This window comes from Rhinatrema bivittatum, chromosome 10, assembly GCF_901001135.1.
Source record: "Rhinatrema bivittatum chromosome 10, aRhiBiv1.1, whole genome shotgun sequence".
NCBI classification, from domain to species: domain Eukaryota; kingdom Metazoa; phylum Chordata; class Amphibia; order Gymnophiona; family Rhinatrematidae; genus Rhinatrema; species Rhinatrema bivittatum.
This window is the reverse complement of record NC_042624.1, coordinates 65,951,633-65,975,166: the sequence shown is the minus strand read 5'-3', so window position 1 is coordinate 65,975,166 and position 23,534 is coordinate 65,951,633. Positions and strand designations below refer to the sequence as shown.

Genomic DNA, 23,534 nt, shown 5'->3' with positions numbered 1-23,534 from the left:
AAGATGAGGCCACAGATCCATGGGCATATTGGGCACACAAGGCTGCAATCTGGTCAGACCCTGCCAAGTGGCCCAGCATGTTCTGTCCTGTCCACCAACCAGTATGCCCAGTGAATGGGTAAACACAATAGCAGGTAGATTGTGAATACACATTGTTCACAGCTGGCACCAGAGATGGTAGAAAAGTAGGTCTTTTTAAAAATAAGTGTTGGGTTTTCTGGAATTTCTGTGTGAGTGTAGCTGTGCACTTGGTCATCCTACTAAAGAACTAGTGCTCAGTTTTGACCCTCAGCACCTTGCTGTGGAGTTGCCAAGTGCCCAGCCTCTCTCTCAGTTCAGTGCATTATTGTTGTCTTGGTCCTGTTTTCTCTTGGTTATACAGGTCCCCCCCCGGTCCGTCCCCCCCCCCCCCCCAAAAAAAAAAAAAAGGAAAAGTTGCAAGTTCCTCCCCCCAGTCCTGCCTCTTTCCTGGTCCTTTCATGAGCCTTGCTGAATTAGTCTATCTCTATTGCTGCTCAGCCTGCTCCTGGCCATCTCAGGGGGCCTTGGCAAACTCCTGCCACCGCTGGTACGGTTTGCTCCTTTACGATGCCTTGGGGTATTCATGCTACTGTTGCTGGTTCCCTTTGCCCCTCTTTTGGAGCAATGAAATGTTCTTGCCACTCTTTGTGCTGCTTTGTTCCTCTCATGGTGTCTTGGGATATTGCTCCCTCTGGGGTACTTTGCCCCATCATAATGCCTTCTGTTATTCTTTCCACTTTTAGTAACATTTTTATACATTCTTTGTGTCTTGGAGTGTTCTCTTTTCTGAAACCTACCTGAAAAGTTTCATTAAAAATCAAATAGAAAACCCCAGTTTTAGAGCACTAAATAGGATCATGTCTCCCTCATTGGCTTTAGTAAGAAACAAATGAATGAACACACCACAAATGGAAAAAAAAAAGTTTAAATAAAAAATAAAGGAGGCATACAAAACAAATTAATGAAACAAAACTTTTCTGTGCACATCCCTATTAGAGACACTATTACCAAAATGAGATTCTTCTAATCATTTACTGCACAGAGGACACTGATCTTGCACTGCTGCTGTCCGCTTTTAGGGATTCCTCCACCTTCCAGTTGTGATCATTTCTCAGTCATTCACCATTTATACAGTTTACCTGGCTGGCATGAAGCTTTGGAAATACATTCTCTCACAGTCTAGAGAAATGTAAAGAACCATCTGGACCAAAAGATACAAACTGAAGGGTCTTTGCCTTTCTGAGAAATTCTACAAGTTTTCCACGATTTGGTAAAATCCTCAGTGACTAACACTTATTTTTTGATCCAGTGTGAAAAACTTGAGTCACCTCTATCAGCCAAGCAATTTGCCACTGGATTTATAACAGTCTAGTTTTCATAAATTTGAACCAGACCATTACACATATCTGAAATAATAAAATTGATTCTGGACACAAATAATGAAAAAATGTAGCAACCATCTCAAAGGGTACTGAGATTGTTATACCAAGAATATCAATCTCAGTAAAATTCTGTAGTCTAGAATTTCAAACTCAGGTATTCAAAAAGAGATGAATGATTCCTGGCACCCAAGCAGAGTTATGGGCTTATCTATTCCATATCATTAACACTTTGACACGGTATTTTAAACATGCACACTAATGCATATGTCCATCTGCACAGTACTTACAGATCTTGCTCCACTTTCTTATCCAATGCGTATTCCAGATCTGTCACAAGCATCTTCTGGTAAAGATCCTGCAGAGCCTGCCTGGATGTCCAAATTTCTGCTGGACCTAACTTGGAATCTGGACAGACAGACAATAAAATATCAATATCAGGCAATATCAACACTGTTCAGTTCTATCCCACATGACTCCTACAATACACAGATGCATGAATCAAATATAGGTCTCCCACTTGGTAGTTCCTAGTCAACATGGACTAAGAGGAAAGTACTAACACCTGCATACTCTGAAGGCATGTTCTTAGAATAAACTCTGCAGCTCCAGCTCAGTTATGTAAACTGTGAGCTGTCTATACAGTCCTTCTTTATAACCAGATAGCCTTCCTGACTCATGGCTGCTGTGTTTAGGAGGGAAGCCAAAGATGGGAAGTTAAGGGCCTTTATACCAAAGTTTTCTGGATTTTCTACTAAAATGCATCCTATATCATCTTTCAGATCAGCATTTCAGCAGCAATCCTCCTAAAATATGAGACCCATTCTCCTGAAGCATGCCCTCTGGTTTGACCAGCAGACATTATTGGCCTCCCTCCCCGAATTCAAAACTGAAGTGAGATTGTTTCAATTAAATTAGTAGAGTAAAATACATTTAAAGAAAATCTGGTACACGGTAGCATAGCTTTGTTTGGCTACATACATGTTATATCACTATGGTTTGCAAAAGTATCTGGTTGACTACCTACTGATCTTGCTCAACAAGTCTGGTAAGCTAAAGCCATCTGTTCTACTTTTTTTGAATTCTCAATTATTACTAGTCCAAATGCCATCACACACCCTTTTCCAGAATTCACCTCAATTGCACTGTGAGGTCAGAGGAACTCTGTCAGGGTTGCTATGTTAGGGATAGCTGTCTTAACAGCAATATAGTGCAGCAGCAAATATATGCAAATTAAAGCAACAGAGCTAGATGGGGCTCATCAGCAATTGGCACAGCAGGATAGGCCAGTCCCTTTGCTATAGTAGGTATCTCTTTTCAGCTCCACCATGAAGGAAGTTGAAACAAAAATAGGAGATTCAGAAGTCAGAACTGGAACAAATAATTGAGTAAAAATATAATCATATTTAATTCACTATTGTTTTACTGTGATTCTAATTACTTTTGCAGGCTATTTTACTTTCTTCAGTCTGTCCAGTAGGTTGGTAATCTTCCCTTCAGGACTCCTCCGGACTAGTGTTTTTCAAGTTCAGGGATGCATCCCCATACTGGGTCATGCAGCCCTATTCCCTATTCTGTAAGGGGTGAGGGGGTGGACAGAAAGTGCTGCATCTTCCTTATAGGCTTTCAGTAAATTTGAGCTAGGCAAAACTCACAATCATGTGCTGTTCTCATGATCACCAAATGGCTCAAAGTGTCCGAGACCTACATGGAGCAATAAGTGAGCAGCTGGAAAGCATAAGCATGGGAAGATAGCAAACGAGCACTGAACAAGAGAAAGAGGGAGAGAAAACAGCAGACCTGATGTGGGTAGTACTTTCTCCCTTTCCCAGTTTGTCATGTTGGGCAAGATTGAGCCACTATTGGTCCACCTCGGGAGTATGTAGGCATGCTGAGGAAAGAGGGCAGGGAGAATTCAAGCATGGTTTTTTTTTTTCAGGGGGGGGGGGGGGGGGGGGGAATGTGTCCACTTCCTAGTGTTGCAGGTGGCTCAAGCACTGATACCAATTTAAGTGTTAACGGTTTAAAGTTCCAGCTCTTAAACAGCTAGCAGTCAATTTAAGGGCTGCCGACTTTGGGAGTAAGGCCCCTAAACTAGCCCCTTTTAAAAAATTTACTGAGTGTCAAAATTTAGGTTCCTAGCTTCACTGGGGGGGGGGGGGGGGGGTAGCTCAGGTACAGAGCTAGGACAGGGGAGGAAAAAAAATTAGATACTTAGCATTAGATCCTTAACTTATAAGTCTAAATCAAAGCAAATGAACAGCAGCAACAAATTTAGTACCCTAAATTTTAAGCTCCTAAAATTTGTGAATTTTCAATTGAAAACTTACATCCGTAAGTTCAGCTAAAAATAGAAGCCTAATTTAGAGTCCTACATTTTGAGCACAGTTTTTTTTTTGTTTTGTTTTATATCAGCCTCAACTATTTAAACAATGTTTACTTTCTTAATTGACAGCTGGATGAATTAATCCTGCACCCTCTCCACTCTCTGGCCACCCAGAATTGTTGGGACAAGAGCACCTGCAAAATGCAGTCCACAAAGGCTTCAAGTCCTTAGGAGAGCAAAATGCACTTGTAGACCTATTGGATGCACATGTCCCTGAAGTCTATGGACAAAGTGACAAAGACAGCATGGACAGACTGACAGTCATCTCCAACCTCTGGCAGGGCTTTGACAGCCTAACAAACTTCCCTGCATAGCATTTTTCACTGAGGCCTCACCACCCACAGGAAACTATGTATCAGAGAACCATAGGCAAGAAGCAAAAGGCCAGCAGCTGGGCATCCATTCTATGATTCCTCAAAATAAATAAAGCAAAAGCTAACAAGCCCAGGCTGGCAGCAAATCCCACCAGGTAACAAGAGTTGTCCTTGGATACAGTCTTCTATTGCAGAAGAGCATGCTAGTTATGTTGCCTTATGCTCTGCCTCATTTGTTATACTGTTGCCTTTGTGCCTTTGTGCTGTATAAAACATTTTTAACAGTGTTTTCATTGAGTAGATCTGGGTGTTGGGTCCCTACCCTTTTCTTATATATGCCACCTTTTCTTTCACAGATAATAGTTCAGGGGTGGCCAACTCCAGTCCTCAAGAGCCACAAACAGGCTAGGTTTTCAGGTATCCACAACAAATATGCATGAGATAGATATGCATGCACTCCCTCCACTGTATATGACTTCTCATGCATATTCACTGTGGATATATCGAACATCTGGCCTGTTTGTGGCCACCCCTGTCACAGAGTTAATAAAAGAGAACACTATGTGAAGGTTGGCGTGGTCCAAGGGAGAGAAGGTTGTCTTCCTATTCTCTTTAGGTGTTTGGGATCCTGCCACTAGCAGCATGCCAGGCTGTTAAACTCTATGGCTCATGCCACCTGCTATCCGCTCCCTCCATCTCTACCAAGCCAGTAAAGGCCTCTGCTTCTTCCATCCAAGGTTCTGCTTTCATTCCTTCCTCTACACCACTATAACCTGAGAAATTATAGAGGATAATACAAGGCATGCAGCATTCAAGAGGGAAATAAACATTGTTGCTAGAAGCAGGTTGCCCTGGGCCAGAAAATAAATGGAAATGGCTGCCTCCAGTCAATCTCTCGCCCACCACCCCCAAACCCTTCTCCTCATCTCCACCCTGTCTGTCTGTCTGTCACTCCTGCTTCTCTCTTCTTTATCTCAGGGTCCATACCCTGGATCTTTTAGATACTTAGCAATGCCCCTGAGTGAGGCACTATATCTTGAAGGTTTTCATCTCAGACTTGTTCAAAGATAAACAGCAAAATAGCCTGAGAAAATGCCCTTGAATTGTTCCAAACGGGGTACACTAGTTATTGCTTTGAATTCTGAGAAGTGCTGAATTTTCTTCCACATATTTTTGGACATCCTAGATACTCAAAGAATGGTGCAGAAAGAAAAAAACTGAACTTCATACAATAGCTAGTTTGTATTATGCCCAGTACCCATTGATTCCATGTCAGGTTTTACAGAAAAAAAAAATTGGTCTCCCTCCAGCCCAATCTCCTGAAAAAATGACAAGAGTGATAAAGCAGAAAAGCTCTAGGCAGATGTTGGCAAAACACGAAAATCAATATAGGTGCCATAAAAGTTTGAAACCCCTTGAAAGAGGATGTGTGGATCATGTGCCATGTAGGTATGATATTCAGGTGGGCTATAGTTACAACATACTCCTGCACTAGTTGGAAAGCAGCAAGAGCTTACCACCATTAAGTCAAGTCACAGCAGCAGCATAACCACAACGGCTGTAAAGAAGCATCAGCCAAGATGCTGCCAAGTTGAGTTGCAGTGGCAGAAACATTAATGATCATACTGACACCAAAGAGACACAAATTAGCAGGATCCTGTGGAGCAGCAACACCACTGCTACCAGAGGTTGAGTGATGAAGAAGCAAGTGAACATATCATTTACTGCAAATTGACACACAGGGAAAGGTACAAAGGAGAAAACACAAAGGGGACTGAGATGAGGGCAGAGACAAAAATAAATACTGAACAGCTTTTGTCAATACGCTCAGATAATAAAGTATTCAACTCATTCAGTATGGCTACATTTTCATGTATTGGTTGTAAGTAAAAACAAAATAAAATGCCTTTTTCTCTCTCAAATTCAGCTAAAGATGTATCTATAGGGAACTCCTACAGATAAGTACACCCAATACACCTTATTCAGGCAGATGATCACAGCTAAAGGGACAGTGGGGCGACTGCTTGCTGTAGCCAAGAGAATAGGGGGAAGATCCTGGTTCATCTCTGACTGTTAGCAGATAGGGCAAGTCTCAGACGGATGCATCATATAACTTCATGCCACATAAAGCTTGCTCTTAAGATTTTCCTCCTCCAGCCATTTTGTGACTAAAATATGCACAGCTGTTAACCAATATATGATAGCAGATAGTATGCTCCGACTGTCTGCTACAATAGAGGGATAATGCAGAGAACAATCCTAGCTCTCTGTATCCTTTGTTTTTCTCCTCCTTTTCTGAATCCCTGAGCACCTACCCCAGACATCAAGAAGCTGTCAATTTCAAAAGATCCCTTCTCACATAGGAAGGAACTATTTCTGTAACAGAATTTTAAACAGTAGTGTGCCCTTTCAGACACAAGATGGCATTTCCTGCCAAATATTCTCTGAATCCTCTAACTCGTGTGTCACAGAAAAGCTAAAATGGCAATTTGGCCTGGCAGTCACAAACACTACAACTCCAGTCTTTTCTGCTGGAATGAGGGATAACAGTGTTGCTGGCAACTATACAGAATAGCACAGCAGCTTTTTACCTCCATTCAAACTCCTTACAACCTTGACTCAGATTTGCAGGCAGAGTAGGGTCTAAACACATAACTGGATTTGTTTCCATGGGTATTAGCTTATCTATGCCACATGAACACTTTTGACAGAAGGTACAGTTGTATGTACAAATTTAGGCACCCTTGGTCAAACAGTATGTTTCAGTTAGTCTAAGTGACCAGAAGCTGTTGAAGACGTGGACCCTTAGGCCGAGGTGGAGTTGGTGCAACCTGCAGGGAACAGCCCTGTAGGTCCCCACTGTCGGCAGGTGTAGCTGGCTGAAGCAGAGGCCCAACTGGAGCTTCTTGGATCTTTTGACTGCTTTTCGAAACATCTTGTTGGTACGAGTCCAGAGCCTTTGGAGCTCCTGAGCTGTTAGCTGGGCCGAAGGTGAAGGAAATGTTAGAGGAATGGGTAGCGGAGGTGATGGTTTCCTTCACAAACAATTTGAAAAGGCGAAGAGCCTGCAGCAGAGCAGATGTGGGAGTTGTGGAGAATTTAGTCTATGGTAGGTGGGGTGCCCAGTTATCTTGGCATTTGTGTTTGCACTGAGGAAATTTTAAGGGCGTGGTTGGTCCGCTCAGACTGTCCATTCCCCTGCAGGTGGTATGCTGTGGTGTAATCCAGGAAAATGTTGAAATTTTTGCAAAAGGCACACCAATATTTGGCCATTAACTGAGTTTCTCGATCCAAGACAATGTATTTGGGCAGGCAGTGGAGGCTGCAGACATGGTGTGTGACAGGCAGGCCAACTCCAGAGCCTTGGAAAGACCAGGAAGCAGAATGAAGTGAGTCATCTTTGAGAAACAGTCGCTTACAAACCTCATATTAGTGCGATTATAGAGGAAGGTCCACTATAAAAATAAGTGGAAAAATGGGTTTAAAGTTCCCTGGGGAACAGCTGTAACAGAGTCGTCTCAACAAGGATTTCTGCTGAGCGCAGGTGGGACAAGAGTCTACATAGGACATCTTTGTATCTGTAACCACCAGTAGTATTGTTGGGGGCAGCATGAGAGTTCAGGCCTGTCCTGGGTGACCTGTGACACAGGAGTCGCGGGACCATGTCAACACACTTTCTCAGAGTGTGGGGAACGATAGTCTACCCTGGAAGGATGATCATGGTGATGGCTAGGAGGATCCAGCCTGGATCAATGTGTTTAGGAGGTTCCAGAATATCCTCTCCAGGAAGGAGCGGGAAAGGGCATTCGCCCAAACATTTTTAATGGCCAGGCAGTATCTCAACTCAAAGTTAAAATATGCAAAAAAATATGCAAAAAAAAAAATAGGGACCAGCAAGCCTGTCGAACATTCAAACATTGTGCATGATGGAAGTGTTCCAAGTTTTTATGGATTGGCCTATATGGTAATGCAAGTTGCGCCCCTTCGAGCCTATGACACCACTCAACATGAGAATTTCCATGAAAAAAAAAAAGGAGCACGAATAGAGGACACCATTGGTGGCGTGTCAGCTTAGGACTGCCTCTACCACAAGGGTGGATGCGTCTACTTCAACAATGAAGAGCGAGTAAGGTCCGGATGGTGGAGACATGGTTTTTGAAGAAAGGCATGGACCCTTAGGCTGGAGTTGGCACAATCTGCAGGGAAGAGAGCTATAGGTCCCCACTGTTGATAAGCAGAGTTGACTGAAGCAGAGGCCCAACTGGATCTTCACCTCATACCCCCTTAGGTTGAGCCCTCAGATGCCATGGCCGGCTGGACTTAGGCACGGGCCTCTGTGGAGAGGAAGATCCATTGAGTTGAAGATGTTGCAGGCCAGCATTAAGAGAAGTGAAGTCTGAGCCTAGCAGTGGTCAGGACAGGTGGCAGGCAATAAAGGTCAGATTCAGGCTGTGGTCAGAGATAGACAGAGTTCACTCAGTGTTGAGGTACAGGCAGGTTTCAGTGGCAGGCAGAGTTCAGTCAGAAATGATAAACAAGCAGTGGTCATTGGCAGGTGGAGATCAAGCAACGTCAATATCCAATCCAAAGTCAATGTCAAAAGTCCATCCGAAGAGATGTTTTGAGGATGAGGAACCACACAAGCGGGGAGAAGACGCTGAAGACAGATGAAAAGACTGACCATGAAGAAGATGAGAACTCTAACACAGGCCAGACTGCCACAGGAAACAGGAACTCGGGAACACGAATCAGGAACAGAGCACAGCAGGAAGCAGGAACCATGTAGAGGCAAAGCACTACTCCAAGGATCTAACCTATTGCAGAGACACTGGAGAAGTATCTGCCTCAGCCCTTTATAGGGCTGAAATGATGTCATCAGGGCATGCCTCCAAGGTCTTTCCGTCACTGGCCCTTTAAAGCTGGTGCAGCCAGTGCGCATGCGCCTTAAGGGAGGTAGGGCCCTGCTGTCTTGGCAGCATTCTGCCAAACAGGAAGAAATCACCTTGCCATAATGTTTCCTTGTTCCCTCCACCCCCCTCCTCCTTTCCCCTCCTCGCCCCCTCCCTCTTCCCCCTGCATATAATTGTACATAAGTGCACATGCCTCCTCTATACTGTAAATAAGTTCATATACTAAGTTTATAAGTTCATGCCAAATAACCTTGTATATTGGTTCTTTTTGTAACGCTGCCTGTTTGACTCTCCTCTCCCCCTCACCACCATCAACCTCGCCCTGGAAACTATCACCGTTTGTACCCGGTTCCCACCACCCCCGCCTTCCCTCCCCCCCCCCCCCCCCCTTAATCATTCTTATGTGCACCTGCCCCTGTCCTACCTAATATACCTAATATCTCAAATGCACATGCCAACTAACCTTGTATATTGGTTCTTTTTGTAACGCTGCCTGTTTGATTCTCCTCTCCTCTTCTTTGTATATCACCCAGTTAACCCCTCCCCTGTTCATTGTAATTTCCTTTCCTCTCTGTTATTTGTAAACCGACATGATGTGTCCTACGAATGCCGGTATAAAAAAGTTTTTTAAATAAATAAAATAAAAAAATAAATAAGTGCACACACACGCCTCCTTAACATTGCTTATGCATATTTAATCTTAACATGGATAAGCAAATTCCATGTCGTTCAACAAAGTTGTATCCCTGCTCGTTGACTTTCTATCCTGTACTTTCATATGTTATCCAGTTTCGTATATTATCCAACTATTTCCCAGTTAGCCCTCCATCCTCGTTCATTGTAATTTCCTTTCTCAGTTACTTGTGAACCGACATGATGTGTCCTACGAATGCCAGTATATAAAAAGTGTTAAATAAATAAATAAATAAATAAATAAAATCAGCCACCAGGCGCGTCAAGGCCTCCCGCTGCATCCAGGAAAGACAGCCCGATGTTGGGGGAAGCTCAGCGGGAAGTCCGGGGCAGATGCGGTGGATGGCCATGTCTCGCCGGGGAGGTCAGCCATGGTGTTGAGAGGCAGCATAGACGGGTCCAGGCTGGAGGTAAGAGTGACGGTCTGCGGGCCCATCCTACAGTCCGCCAATCATAACAGAAGCTGAGACAGCTCTACGTGGTACAAAAGTTAAACACTATCTTTCTGCAATTTTTATTTTGAAACTCTTATTTAACAAACTGGAAACATTTTAATGCAAAATTCTATTTGCTTGCGCATTGTAACAGACTGAAAATAATAAAAGACAACGAATATTACATGTGCAAAAAAATTTGGACACCTGTTCAGTCAGTTCTTTGAAAGAACTCTTCTGGCAGAAATAAAAGCTTTCAAATGTTTCCTTACTTTTGGAATTTTTTTTCTCTAATCTCCCTTGCAGCACTCTTACCTTAGAAATATTCTGAAGTTTCCTTGCATGCACTACATGTCTGAAATCACCCCATAGATTTTCAGTAATATTCAAATCTGGGGACTGTGAAAGCTATTTCAAAACCATCATCTTTTTCTTTCCTGATAATACTTTGTTGATTTTGAAGAGTTTCAGATTGTTGACCTGCTGAAATATTTATTCTGTTTTCAGCTTCAGATTCTTCACCAACTATAGGACATTTGCTTCTAGGATGTGTTGCTATTTAGTTGAACCCATTCTTCCTTCCACCCACACAGTATATTTCCCATACCACTGGCTGCCACACAAACCCACAGCATAACAGATCCACCCACTCCCCTGCACTTAATCTCAAGGTGTTCGTTACTTAAAGATGTGTCACCCTTTTTTCTCCTAATGTATATTGTACAGTTGTGGACAAACAGTTCAAAGCACTTTATTCCAAAAAGTTTCAGGACTTATCAAGGCTCTCTTTTGCATACTTTAGACCAGTGATAGCAAACTCCAGTCCTTGAGTGCCACAAACAGGCCAGGTTTTCAGGATACTTACAATAAATATGCATGAGAGATTTGCATACAATGGAGGCAGTGCATGCAACTCTCTCATGCATATTCACTGTAGATATCCTGAAAACCTGGCCTGTTTGTGGCACTCAAGGACTGGAGTTTGCCATCACTGCTTAGATGATTTTTTTTAATAAGATCATAGGAAAAGGTTTCTGACAGCTCTCCCATGCGGATCATTGTTGTATAAGCAACACTACTGTAGGCAACTACTCCAGTGTCAGCTTAACTTCTCAGCAGTTTATTTGCAGTGTTTTGCAGATCTGACCAGTTTTCAGATAGTTCTATTAAAGATTTTTTTGGTCTTCCAGATCTTACCCTGACCTCAACTGTTATTTGGAACTTCCATTTCTTAACAATGTTTCTGATAATTGAAATTGTTAGTGGAAGCGTGTGTATATTTTTTTAAAGCCTTCCCCACTTTTAAAGAGTGAATTATTTTCATTTTCAAATGCTCAGAGAGCTGCTGCTCAGAGGAGCCCATGGTTGTTGGAAGCAGACAGAACAAATCACAACCTCAGAGGTAGAAAGGGTCAAAGTATTTGCTCTATGGAATTGTCTTCACCTGACTAACTGAAGATCCTACCAGCCAATGAACATTTTGGCCTTTAAAAAATATATTTTTTTAAGTAGTGTCCAAACTTTCACATTTCATATTTGCTGTTATTTTCAAAATCAGCAAACTAATTTTCAAAAAAAAAATTGAAGAAAGATGTCATGTTTAATTTTGTTGGATAATAGATGTGTCTTAAAAATTAATGGTCAAACCCAACCAAACTTAGACAAAGTTCTAACTTGGCACCAAATTCTTCTGTCACATTTGCGTGCCTACAAACTTGAAAGGAAGAAATGATACCCCTGATGCAGATTTGGTTTTCGAAACATGCGTGTTAGGATGTTTTTGGGTTATGAAAACTGAAGTCTAGTACTACAGCTGTGAAAGCAAAGATTACTGAAAAGATAATGGAGAAATTACTTACCTGACAATTTCGTTTTCCTTAATGTAAACATACGGACTCAGGACCAGTGGGTATTGTGCTCTTCTGCTAGCAGATGGGAGACAGCCTCAGATTTCAAAGCTGACGTCACTCTTCCTTCATCCAGCGGCCTATGGTAACCTCAGCTCTTCAGTAATCTCTTCGAAAAGCCATTGTGGATATAGCTTTGGTTAAATAACTTGATTAAACTTGATTAAAATTTGAACTGGTTCAACTAATTTCCAAACTGGAGACCGCCAGTGCACTCAACCAATTAATGCCGACACCAGACAAACTGTGGGTGTCTTGAACTAGGGGTAGGCCGCGGCTTACCCGAATTTGCTTAATCTCGAGGTTTGCTATCCGAGGTTCTCCTTTTCTGGGGCAGCCATGGGCGGGATGCTGAGTCCATTTGTCTACACTAAGGAAAACAAAATTATCAGGTAAGTAATTTCTCCATTTCCTAGCATGTAGCCAGGTGGACTCAGGACCAGTGGGATGTACAAAAGCTACTCCCGGACAGGGTGGGAGGCTGCCCATGGCCCACTTAATACTGCCCTTGCAAAGGCTGTGTCTTCTCGGGCTTGAACATCCAGGTGGTAGAACCTGGAGAAAGTGTGAATGGAGGACCACCTGCCGCCCTACAGATCTCGGCGGGTGACAGTAGCTTGGTTTCTGCCCAAGAAACTGCCTGTGCCCTCGTAGAATAAGCCTTAACCTGAGTGGTAAGGGCTTTCCTGCCTCTATGTAGGCTGCCTTGATTACTTCCTTCATCCAGTGGCCTATGGTCGCCCGCGAGGCCGTTTCTCCTTGTTTCTTCCCGCTGTGAAGAAAGAACAAGCGATCCGTTTTGCGCACCGGTTCATATCTTTCCAGGTACCGCACTAGGAGTCTGCCAACATTTAGATGGCGAAGGTGGTGCAAGTCTTCAGAGTCCTTATGTTCATCCAGAGATGGTAGCGAGATGGATGGTTCAAGTGAAACTTGGAAACCACCTTCGTTAGGAAGGAGGTGACAGTGCACAACTGTAAGGTTCCAGGTGTGAACCTAAGGAACAGTTCCTGACAGGATAGTGCCTGTAGTTCGGAGATGTGACGAGCTGAACATATTGCCACCAGGAATACTGTCTTCAATGTTAAGAGGCGTAGTGACAGACTGCGTGTTGGTCTGAAGGAAAACACCAGCTAGGAAGTCTAATACTAGATTGAGATTCCATAGAGGCACCAGCCACTTGAGGGGTGGTCGGAGTTGTTTAACCCCTTTCAGGAAGCGGGACAAATCCGGATGGGTTGATTGCATGATACCGTCCACTTCGGCTCTGAAGCAGGACAGTGCAGCTACTTGGATCTTGAGGGAGTTAAGTGACAACCCCTTCTTCATACTGTCCTGTAGGAACTCCAGAATTATGGGAATCTTGGCTGTCCGCAGGAGTATTCCACTGTCCTCGCACCAGGCTTCGAATATTCTCCAGATTTGTATTTATGACAGGGATGTGGAGAACTTGCACGCTCGGAGCAGGGTGTCAATCACAGCCTTTGAGTAACCGTGCTTCTTCAGGTGAGTCCTCTCAAGGGCCAGACCGTAGGAAAGAATAGAGACTGATCTTCGTGGAGAATCGGGCCCTGCCGTAGAAGGTCCCTGTGTGGAGGTAGGCACAGAGGGTTCTCCGCAAGGAGTCTTTGCATGTCTGTGTACAATGGTAGTCTTGGCCAATCCGGGGCCACTAGTAGAACTAAGCCCCTGTGATGTCTTATCTTGAGGATGACCTTGCCCAGTAGTGGCCATAGTGGGAAGGTGTACAGTAAGTCTTCCTCTGGCCAAGTCTGGACAAGAGCATTGATCCATTGGGAGTGTGGTTCTCGTCTACGGCTGAAGAACCTGGGGACTTGGGCACTGAGACCGGTGGCCAGTAGATCCATGGCTGGGAGGCCCCAGCAATTTACTATCAGTTGGAAGGCTGTGGTCGACAGCGTCCATTCTCCCGGGTCCAGGCTCTCTCTGCTGAGGAAGTCTGCTGAGACGTTGTCTTTTCCTGCGATGTGGGAGGCCGAGATCCCTTGTAGGTTTATCTCCACCCATGCCATGAGAGGATCTATCTCCAGAGACACCTGCCAGCTCCTGGTTCCTCCCTGGTGGTTGATGTAAGCAACCGGTCTGACATTACTTGAATCGCTTTGCCTCGGAGACTGTGGCTGAATTGCAGGCACACTAGTCTGACTGCTTGAGCTTCCAGGTGGTTTGTGTTCCATTCCGCCTCTTCCTTGATCCATTATTCCTGGGCCGTCAGTTCCTGACAGTGGGCCCACAGGCTCGCATCTGTGGTGAGCATAGTCCAGTTTGGTGGGGAGAGGCTTAATCCTCTGCTTAGGTGGTCTTCCTATAGCCACCACTGGAGCTGAGAACGTACCTCTGCTGGTAGTTGGAGGCAAATTGAGTAGTCCTGGGACAGTGGGTTCCACTGTGACAGTAAGGAGCACTGGAGCAGTTGCATATGTGCCCTTGCCCATGGAACGACCTCCAGGGTCGATGCCATGAGGCAGAGGACTTGAAGTTAGTCCCATACCTTGGGGCATGCATTGGTCATCAATCGTCGTAATTGTTCCATCAGTTTCCTTTTCCTCGGAGGAGGGAGGAAGACTGTTCTGTTTGGTGTTGAAACAGGCCCCCAGGTACTCTAGAGATTGAGAGGGATACAGACTGCTCTTGCCCGTGTTCACGACCCAACCAAGTTCCTGCAGTAGGCTCTTGACTCTGCTTGTCACCTGCCAGCTCTCTTCTGAAGACTTTGCCCTGATCAGCCAGTCGTCCAGGTAAGGATGTACCAAGATCCCTTCCTTCCTCAGTGTTGCTGCCATAACCACCATGATTTTGGTGAAGGTTCTGGGGGAGATTGCTAGGCCAAAGGGTAGCACTCGGAACTGGTAATGGTGACCCAGTATCGCAAAGCGCAGGAAGCGCTGGTGATCCTGATGGACTGGGATGCAAAGATAGGCTTCGGAAAGGTCCAGGGAGGTTAAGAACTCTCCCAATTGTACTACCATTATTACAGAACTAAGTTTCCATGCGGAATGTGCAGTACCTGCAGATGACGGTTGACATTCTTGAGATCCAAGATGGGCCGGAATAATCCTTCCTTCTTGGGAACGATGGAATAGCACCCCGTATTTTGTTGGGGCATGGGAACCGGAGTTATTGCCTTCAGACTGAGTAGCCTTGTTAGAGTGGTTTCCACTACCAGTCTCTTGGTGTGGGAGTGGCAGGGTGACATCATAAATTTGTGTCGAGGGAAGCCGCGGAACTCCAGAGAGTAACCTTCTCAAATGATGTCTAGTACCCATTTGTCAGATGTTATCTCGACCCATTTTTGGTAGAAGAGGACAAGTCGACCCCCTATCTCCTCTTCCTGTGGATGGGTCAGCCCCATTCTCATTGTGGAGCACGGCTGGGGCCTGCCCCTGCTCCCCTCTTGGTCTGTCAGTTCCGAAAGGGCTAGGACCTTCCGGAGGGACGAGGTACCTGGAACTTCAAGTTCCTATAGGGTCTAAAGGCCCTTGGGTCTTCGGTGGGAGGGATGCTGAGATCTTTTACTCCTATCTTCCTGTAGCTGAGGCACTGGGGATTCGCCCCATTTGCTGGCTAATTTCTCCAATTCGCTTCCAAACAAGAGAGATCCTTTAAAGGGCATTCTTGTGAGATTTGCTTTAGAAGTCGCGTCCGCAGACCAATTTCGTAGCCATAGTTGTCTTCTGGCTGCCACCATCAAGGCAACGCCCCTGGCTGAGATGTGCACCAGGTCTGAGCTTGCATCCATCAGGAAGGCTGCTGCAGGTTCCACCATCTCACTGGTATAAGTTCCGGAGTTATTTGCCACTTTCGAAAGGAGCAAGCAGGAACATGCCACCAGTGCGCAGCAGGAAGCAATCTGCAGTGTCATTGCTGTTGCAAAGGCCTGCTTAAGGATGGATGCCAATAGTCTGTCCTGAATATTCTTCAATGCAGCCCCTCCCTCAACGGGAATCGTTGTTCACTTTGAGACGGCACAGACCATAGCATCCACTTGTCGGCAAATGCAGGCATTCCTTGGTCGCTGGCTCTAGAGGGTATATAGCTTCTAAGGCCCGACCCCTTTTGAAGCTGGCCTCCAAGGCATCCCACTCCAGGTCAATCAATTCCTGGATGGCTTCCATCACTGGAAAGTAGCATGAGGCCTTACAAAGGGACACCAAGATGGGGTTCTTCTTTGGCTCCGCCTTAGGGTCCGTGCCTAGAATACCCAGCGTCTTCAGAGTCTGGGAAACAAGGGCTGGTAATTCGTCCTTGTGGAAGAAGCGAGGCATGGTTCGGTATGGTTCCATTCCTGGAGGGATTTCTCCTTCTTCCAGGGAGTCACCCTCATCATTTGAGGTGTCTGGTCCCTGTCAGGGAAGTTTGTGGTTAGGCAAGACATGTTTCGAGGCATCCGAGCAGGGTCGGGAGGATCTTGTGCTTCCGGCAGGGATTGAGCCGGGGCTGATTGCGCCTGAACGAAGGCTTGCAGGCCATGGAAAAAGTTCCAACCAGGAGAAGGCCCCTGGGTCCATGTTAATACCAGGGTCTTCTTGGGCACCAGTGCCATTATCTATGTGTTTGCACGCGTGCCGTTGTAAACGCAGTTGTGCGTGTAGTTATGCGCCCAGGTGCGCTCAGTTGTATGCATGTCTCAGTTGTGGGCATCTGTATAGGGCCCGCGCAAGTTAAGTGCATCGGCCGCCCGGCCTGCCCCGCGCATACTGCCGGTCGAGAAGGGAAGATGGCGGACGAACTCCGCACATAAGATGGTGCCCCCCCAAGGGTCTCCATGTGTATGGACCCTTGCACCGGATCGGGGCCTAGCCCAACCAAGGCTGCTCAACCCGACCGGTGCTCCTTTTTAAGCTCGCCGGAAGAAGAATTCAGTACAGCAATCCACGCTCTGGAGACCGGAGACCTGAATTTAAAGCTTTTTTTTTTTTACCTGGTCTCTGTGCTTACCAATCGTGTGCCAGTCTCCAGCTGCATGAAGAGAGGGAATCACCTTCACCGCCACGCCCGTTTCTGCACCCGCTGCCTTTCAGCGACACTAGGGGCTAAGTCCACACTGGGAACAGGCTACCAGACCAAGGCACACCTCTGAGGGATATCTGAGATCACATCAGGAATTCTCGACTGGGGGGAGGGACCCTTAGGTATCACCGCAGGAGAGCGGGGCTCGATCTTCTTTAAGGTAAATTTTGTTTCTTCTTTGCTGTAATTCTTAACACTATTCTAGTGTGTGAGATAGTGTCCGCATCTGCTAGGAGACAGAGAGAGATGCTGAAGAGCTGAGGTTACTGCAGGGATATATCTAGAGTGATATCAGCTTTGAAATCTGATTCAGTCTCCCATCTGCTAGCAGAAGAGCACAATACCCAATGGTCCTGAGTCCATCTGGCTACACACTAGGAAAGTAACAAACTGATGACATTTTATTTGACAAAAACAAAAAAAGAAAAAGTAATTAGAATTGGGACCTATAATTACATAAAAAGCAAAGAAGGTGAATAACCGGTAGTGATAATGGTCCAATGATGCCTAATATATGCATGTGTGTATAGCAGTTTTTAATTTGTGTGTTTAACTTTGTATCATATAGAAGTCATGTCAGCTTGTTCACTTGCAGATTCAATAAAACATACAGTTTAATCAGGGATATCCAAACTTTTACACACAAGTGATATTGGATGCTTTCAATTTAGAATAGGTACATTGATAACACACCAACTTTAATAATTTCTAAACATGTATGCTGCATTTTGTGTACTGGGAAAGAAATGTTATCATTTTAGTGAATTTTTTGTTAGGGTTTTGATATAAATGTGAAGGCATCTGTGTCTGTGTTTACTTTTTATTTACTTTTCCACAAGTAAGGTAGGGAGCTCAACTTTTAGAGCAGAGACCAACAAAACTGGTCCCTTTCCTGGAGTTGTTTCCCATACTGGAGTAGGATATCACAGTAAAGCAGATGGGCACACACACTGATATGCATGGTTTAAACTACACATCGGTCCTATGAAATACTGAGCCAAAAATCGGTTAGATGTCATCAGCTTATTTCATAATAATTTTAAAGTAATTGAACAGAACAAATGGTAAAGAGTATCACTCACCTGTCATGTCAGCCTTCAGGATCTCAGCCTGTCTGCAAGACAAAAATCACAACAGAATATTAGAAAAAGCATAAAACACAAAACTATTAGTAAACCTGAATTATATAGGGAACAGAGGAAGAATACAGGCACAACCAAAATATCTTCAAAACTGAAAAGTTCTGTAGAAAGATATTTGAAGATCTTGTAGAGCATAATAGAGAGGAATGACAACCAAATATACAGGAGAATATGGAAAAGGCAAACGTTAACTATGAAATGGCCCCTCAGTAACACAAGCACTGGCAACAAATAGAAAGATGAGCTAAAGGGTTTTTACCATTTTGTGCCTACAGGAAAAATGCTTACATCTTGAGATGAAGCCCAGAGCTCTGGGCCTCATGTACTTCACAGTTTTTGGCTTAAACACCCAATCTCTCTCCACCTAGAGGTGGTAAATCCAAAAACAATCACTGTGATGTTTAATTTTGGTTAACAGGAAGAAAATTCCTCTTCCCCAAGAGACCCCCAAGCAATGTCTCCAAAAGCAAACAACCAAAAACCTGCTTATCTGCAGTGTAGTGAATGATGTAGAGATATTCAATATAATCATACAGACTCCAATATCATCACTCCAATAGATCAGAAAGGCAACAAGAATCATATGGAACCAATGAAACCAAAGAGGACCTAATGTTGAATAGCGTCTTGGACAGTTACAAGAAAAGCTAAAATGTTAATACAGCATGGACTATAAAAAGCATTTAATAGTATTCCATGCTTTTGGAACATAAATCATGGTTGTGTTTTTTTAAGCTATTATATACTCAGACTTGGTAGAATATAAAGTTCACCATAAAAATGTGGAAGACTACACTCCATCTGAATTGTGAAGATGTCAATATGTCACTCCTAATGTCAAAATCTTATGAGGGAGATTCTTTGTCATCCTTTCCTTCTATCTGGCACTAGAAACCACTGAGCAATTTAATAACTTGGTCTATGCATTCAGCCTTCATCCAGACGACTCAAATGATCCAATACATCACACCTACTTGTAGATGATTTAAAGCTTTACAGCTCTTACGGTTATCATTTAGGACAACTGCAAGTAGTGAATAATTTCTTAAAGGACTTTAGGCTATTTGCCTTCAATATATGAATCAAAGTGACTCAGAGAAAAATTAAACCATAACTGAAATCTCCTTGCCTGAAAATTTAATACAAGAAGTACTTGAACAGGAAGATATATAAAACTTTAGGAGCAGATGAAAGTATACAATGCAACAAACAGAGTAGATCAGCAAGGAATAATACAGAAGACATTGAAAAAGAGCTTCAATAGCACTGAAGATAAAAGCAGACAATTAACTTGCAATCTCTTTTGCCCACCAGGTTCAGAGGCCTGGGTTTTGTCCAGGATTCTAGACTCACCACTGATGCCCAAATACTTTCTGTAACTAAATCTGCTTTCTTCCAACTACGTCAGCTACTTCACCTTCTTTGATGACCTGGCCTTGGCAACAGTGATACAGGCCTATGTAAATTTCCTCAAAAGACAAATTGTGTGCCGAGAACACTTGTAGTGGCAATGTCCTTTCGTGGATTAAAAGACAGGAAACAGAGAGTAGGATTAAATGGTCAATTTTCTCAGTGGAAAAGGATAAACAGTGGAGTGCCTCAGGGATCTGTACTTGGACCGGTGCTTTTCAATATATTTATAAATGATCTGGAAAGGAATACGACGAGTGAGGTTATCAAATTTGCGGATGATACAAAATTATTCAGAGTAGTTAAATCACAAGCGGATTGTGATACATTATAGGAGGACCTTGCAAGACTGGAAGATTGGGCATCCAAATGGCAGATGAAATTTAATATGGACAAGTGCAAGGTGTTGCATATAGGGAAAAATAACCCTTGCTGTAGTTACACGATGTTAGCTTCCATAATAGGAGCTACCATCCAGGAAAGAGATCTAGGCATCATAGTGGATAATACTTTGAAATCGCGGATCAGTGTGCTGCAGCAGTTAAAAAAGCAAACAGAATGTTAGGAATTATTAGGAAGGGAATGGTCAATAAAACGGAAAATGTCATAATGCTTCTGTATCGCTCCATGGTGAGAACGCACCTTGAATACTGTGTACAATTCTGGTCACTGCATCTCAAAAGATATAGTTGCAATGGAGAAGGTACAGAGAAGGGCAACAAAAATTATAAAAGGGATGGAAAAGCTCTCCTATGAGGAAAGACTGAAGAGGTTAGGGCTGTTCAGCTTGGAGAAGAGAAGGCTGAGGGGGGATATGATAGAGTTCTTGAACAAGTAGATGTGAATCGGTTATTTACACTTTTGAATAATAGAAGGACTAGGGGGCATTCCATGAAGCTAGCAAGTAGCACATTTAAGACTAATCGGAGAAAATTCTTTCACTCAGTGCACAATTAAGCTCTGGCATTTGTTGCTAGAGGATGTGGTTAGTGCAGTTAGTGTAGCTGGGTTCAAAAAAGGTTTGGATAAGTTCTTGGAGAAGTCCATTAACTGCTATTAATCAAGTTTACTTAGGGAATAGCCACTGCTATTAATTGCATCAGTAGCATGGGATCTTCTTAGTGTTTGGGTAATTGCCAGGTTCTTGTGGCCTGGTTTGGCCTCTGTTGGAAACAGGATGCTGGGCTTGATGGACCCTTGGTCTGACCCAACATGGCAATTTCTTATGTTCTTATTGTTAGTGAAAACATGAATCAAGTGTATTTTTTAACAAAATAAATGTAATATAACATGCTTTTAATTGACAATGGTTATTATGAATATAAATAAGCATACACTAGTCGCCTAGATAGATGTTAATGAGTTCAGTCCCCAGACATGAGACCGTGTTTTGCAGAGCTGCATCGGAAGGGAAAAAAAGATGACTTAAAAGGGTAATAAAAAATATGTAAAAATAACAAACAAAATTTAACAGAAAAAACTGAAAACAACCACCACATAAAAAGGTATCCAGCAAGAGGTATAAATGTGATATACACGCAACACAAGAAAATATATATCTATCAAGGGGTATAATATACTCTGTCAAGAAAGCCAAATCAATTTGCGATCTGTGACTTATAACAAAGCGGGAAAATAAAATGGAAGAATATTAAGAGGTAAATTAATTGGAAAAAAAAGTGTTTAATGTTTTAAAGAAATGTTTCATGAGGTTCATCATGCAACAAAGTGCCCTAAAGAGAAAAAAGAGGAAGAGATGATAGGGAGAATTTGAGAGGCAGAGGTAGTAGCATCTGGGTTAAAGACAAACCTGAATTGATTGAAGTGATAGCAATGAGGGAAAGAAACTGTTGTCAGACCCGTGATGGGGCAAAATGTAAGCAGGGTACATCCAAATATCCTAAAACGGAAGACAGAGAAACAAAAGACGTGAAATGCCTTAGGTTGAATAATAATGTAAAAATAGTAAAAATATGAATCTCAAAAAAAAAAAAAAAAGTTTCTTGAAAAAAAATGTTTTTTTCCCCCCAATTAATTTACCTCTGTTAATATTCTTCCATTTTATTTTCCCGCTTTGTTGTAATTCACAGACCACACATGAACTGATTTGGCTTTGGCAGAGTATATTATACCCCTTGATATATATTTTTTTTCTTTCTGTTTTTACATGTTTTCTTGTGTTGGATGTACATTACATTTATACCTCTTGCTGGATACCTTTATGTGGTTGATGATTTCAATTTTTCTGTTTTTGTTGTTTGCACAGTTTATATATTACACTTGTAAAGTCAGCCTTTGTCCTTCTCAGTGCAGCTCTGCGAAACACTGTTCCATGTCGGGGGACTGAACTCAACATCTAGGCGACTGGTGTACATTTATTTATATTCATAATAACCATTTCCAATTAAAAGCATGTTTGATTAAAACATTGCATGTTATGTTATATTACATTTATTTTGTTAAAAATTACATTTGATTCATTTGTTTTCACTAACAGTCCATTACAAGTGTTACCGCAGCACACAATTTGTCTTTTGATTCTCTCATTGGTGTTTTTTTCTGCACATTGGTCCACTGTATTTTTTGTGGTGATATGTAATTTCCTGCCTGGACTACTGCAACTCATTAGACTGCAGCTACACTAAATGCCAGAAAATGTGACCTTATCACCCCACTCAAAATCCTACAGTGGGTCTCAACGTACTGCCAGGCTTTATTCAAAGCCCTACAGTCATTAAAGCTCTGTTGATAAAGCCAGTATTTAGCAATCTGTTATTTAGAATAGTTGTGGGTGGATCCTTGGACCAGTGGCCGGTGACCATGCCCTCTGGGGAAATCCCAAGAGGGACCACTGGTCAGGCTTAGTATAGGAGACAGACACACACTAGTTCTTTTATTAGACAGAGGTGGCAGTAGTGAGCTGGAAGCGCCTGTAGTCCCTCAGGCATTGGAACAGCGATCCCAGGGTGGCTGAGCTTTAGAGAAACTAAGAAAGTGAGTAGGCAGTATATGCAGAAATCTGGAACAAGTCCTTGATGGTAACACTCACACAATAGTCTCTTGAGGCAGCCCAGGGGATGGTATGCATTAGGCCCTCGAGGAGCGAGTACCTGGACCCAGGGAAAGCTCAGAGATAGATGGAAACTCACTGATGTTGTAAGCAGCGATGACTTCTTAGCAGAAGTGGTATTCAGGAGCAAGTCCGGAACGTGGGCCCTCGAGGAGCGAGTACCGGTTCTGGACTGCAACCTGAAAAGAAAGAGAGCGAGGCCCCCGAGGAGCGGGGTACCTCTAGTGAAGTCCGAGGCAGCAGAATAGCTAGGGTTGCGGAGAGAGAATCCCATCCGCAGCAACCAGGAGGAAGCTAGGTAAACCATGGAGACGCCGCAGCAGCTAGCCTTCCATCAACCCCGAAGGGAGTTGCCAACGAGGTAAGGTGGGCGGAGCGGAGACGTCGGGCAGCGACAGGCACAACACCTAGTTCTTTCCTTCAAGGTTTTCCAAGGACTGGCACCACCCTATAAACAATTGACTCACCTCTTTCACTCACTGTGTTCACTACCTCTAGCTTACTTGGTGGTGCCAGCCCTCAAGGAAATGAAGCTCAACTACCAGGAAAAGAACCTTCGTAGGCTCCATCCCCATCATCTGAGGATGGAGCCACTTGATCAGGCTTGCCTCAGACTGCCTCATACTTAGAAAATGACTGAAAACTTGGTTATTCACAGCATCCGTTTTGCAGCCTGATCAGATCCTGTACCTTAGTCCAGAGGAAAAATTTGTTTGTTTTATTTTTATACAAATTTTATTGTGATCTGCCCAGCACAGTTTTTCTGTGGGTGAAATAAATATATTTTAGGTAAATAGATTTACTTTGCTCACCTACTGATACAGGCTTTTTCCACTC

At 43.6% G+C, this 23,534-nt stretch overlaps 1 protein-coding gene across 5 annotated transcripts in view; it reads right to left on the bottom strand.

Annotated features, from left to right (window-relative positions):
- SMG7 (SMG7 nonsense mediated mRNA decay factor) overlaps positions 1 to 23,534 on the bottom strand; it is a 169,485-nt gene that overhangs the window by 109,490 nt on the left and 36,461 nt on the right. For 4 of the 5 annotated variants that reach the window (XM_029617622.1, XM_029617623.1, XM_029617625.1 and 1 more), the window contains exons 2-4: positions 21,438 to 21,527; positions 18,158 to 18,189; positions 1,691 to 1,808 (exon numbers count right to left, since the gene is read on the bottom strand). In XM_029617622.1, coding sequence (XP_029473482.1) covers positions 1,691 to 1,808; positions 18,158 to 18,189; positions 21,438 to 21,527 — 240 coding nt within the window. The remainder of the gene's footprint in view (positions 1 to 1,690; positions 1,809 to 18,157; positions 18,190 to 21,437; positions 21,528 to 23,534) is intronic. The other variant, XM_029617624.1, reaches the window with a different exon arrangement.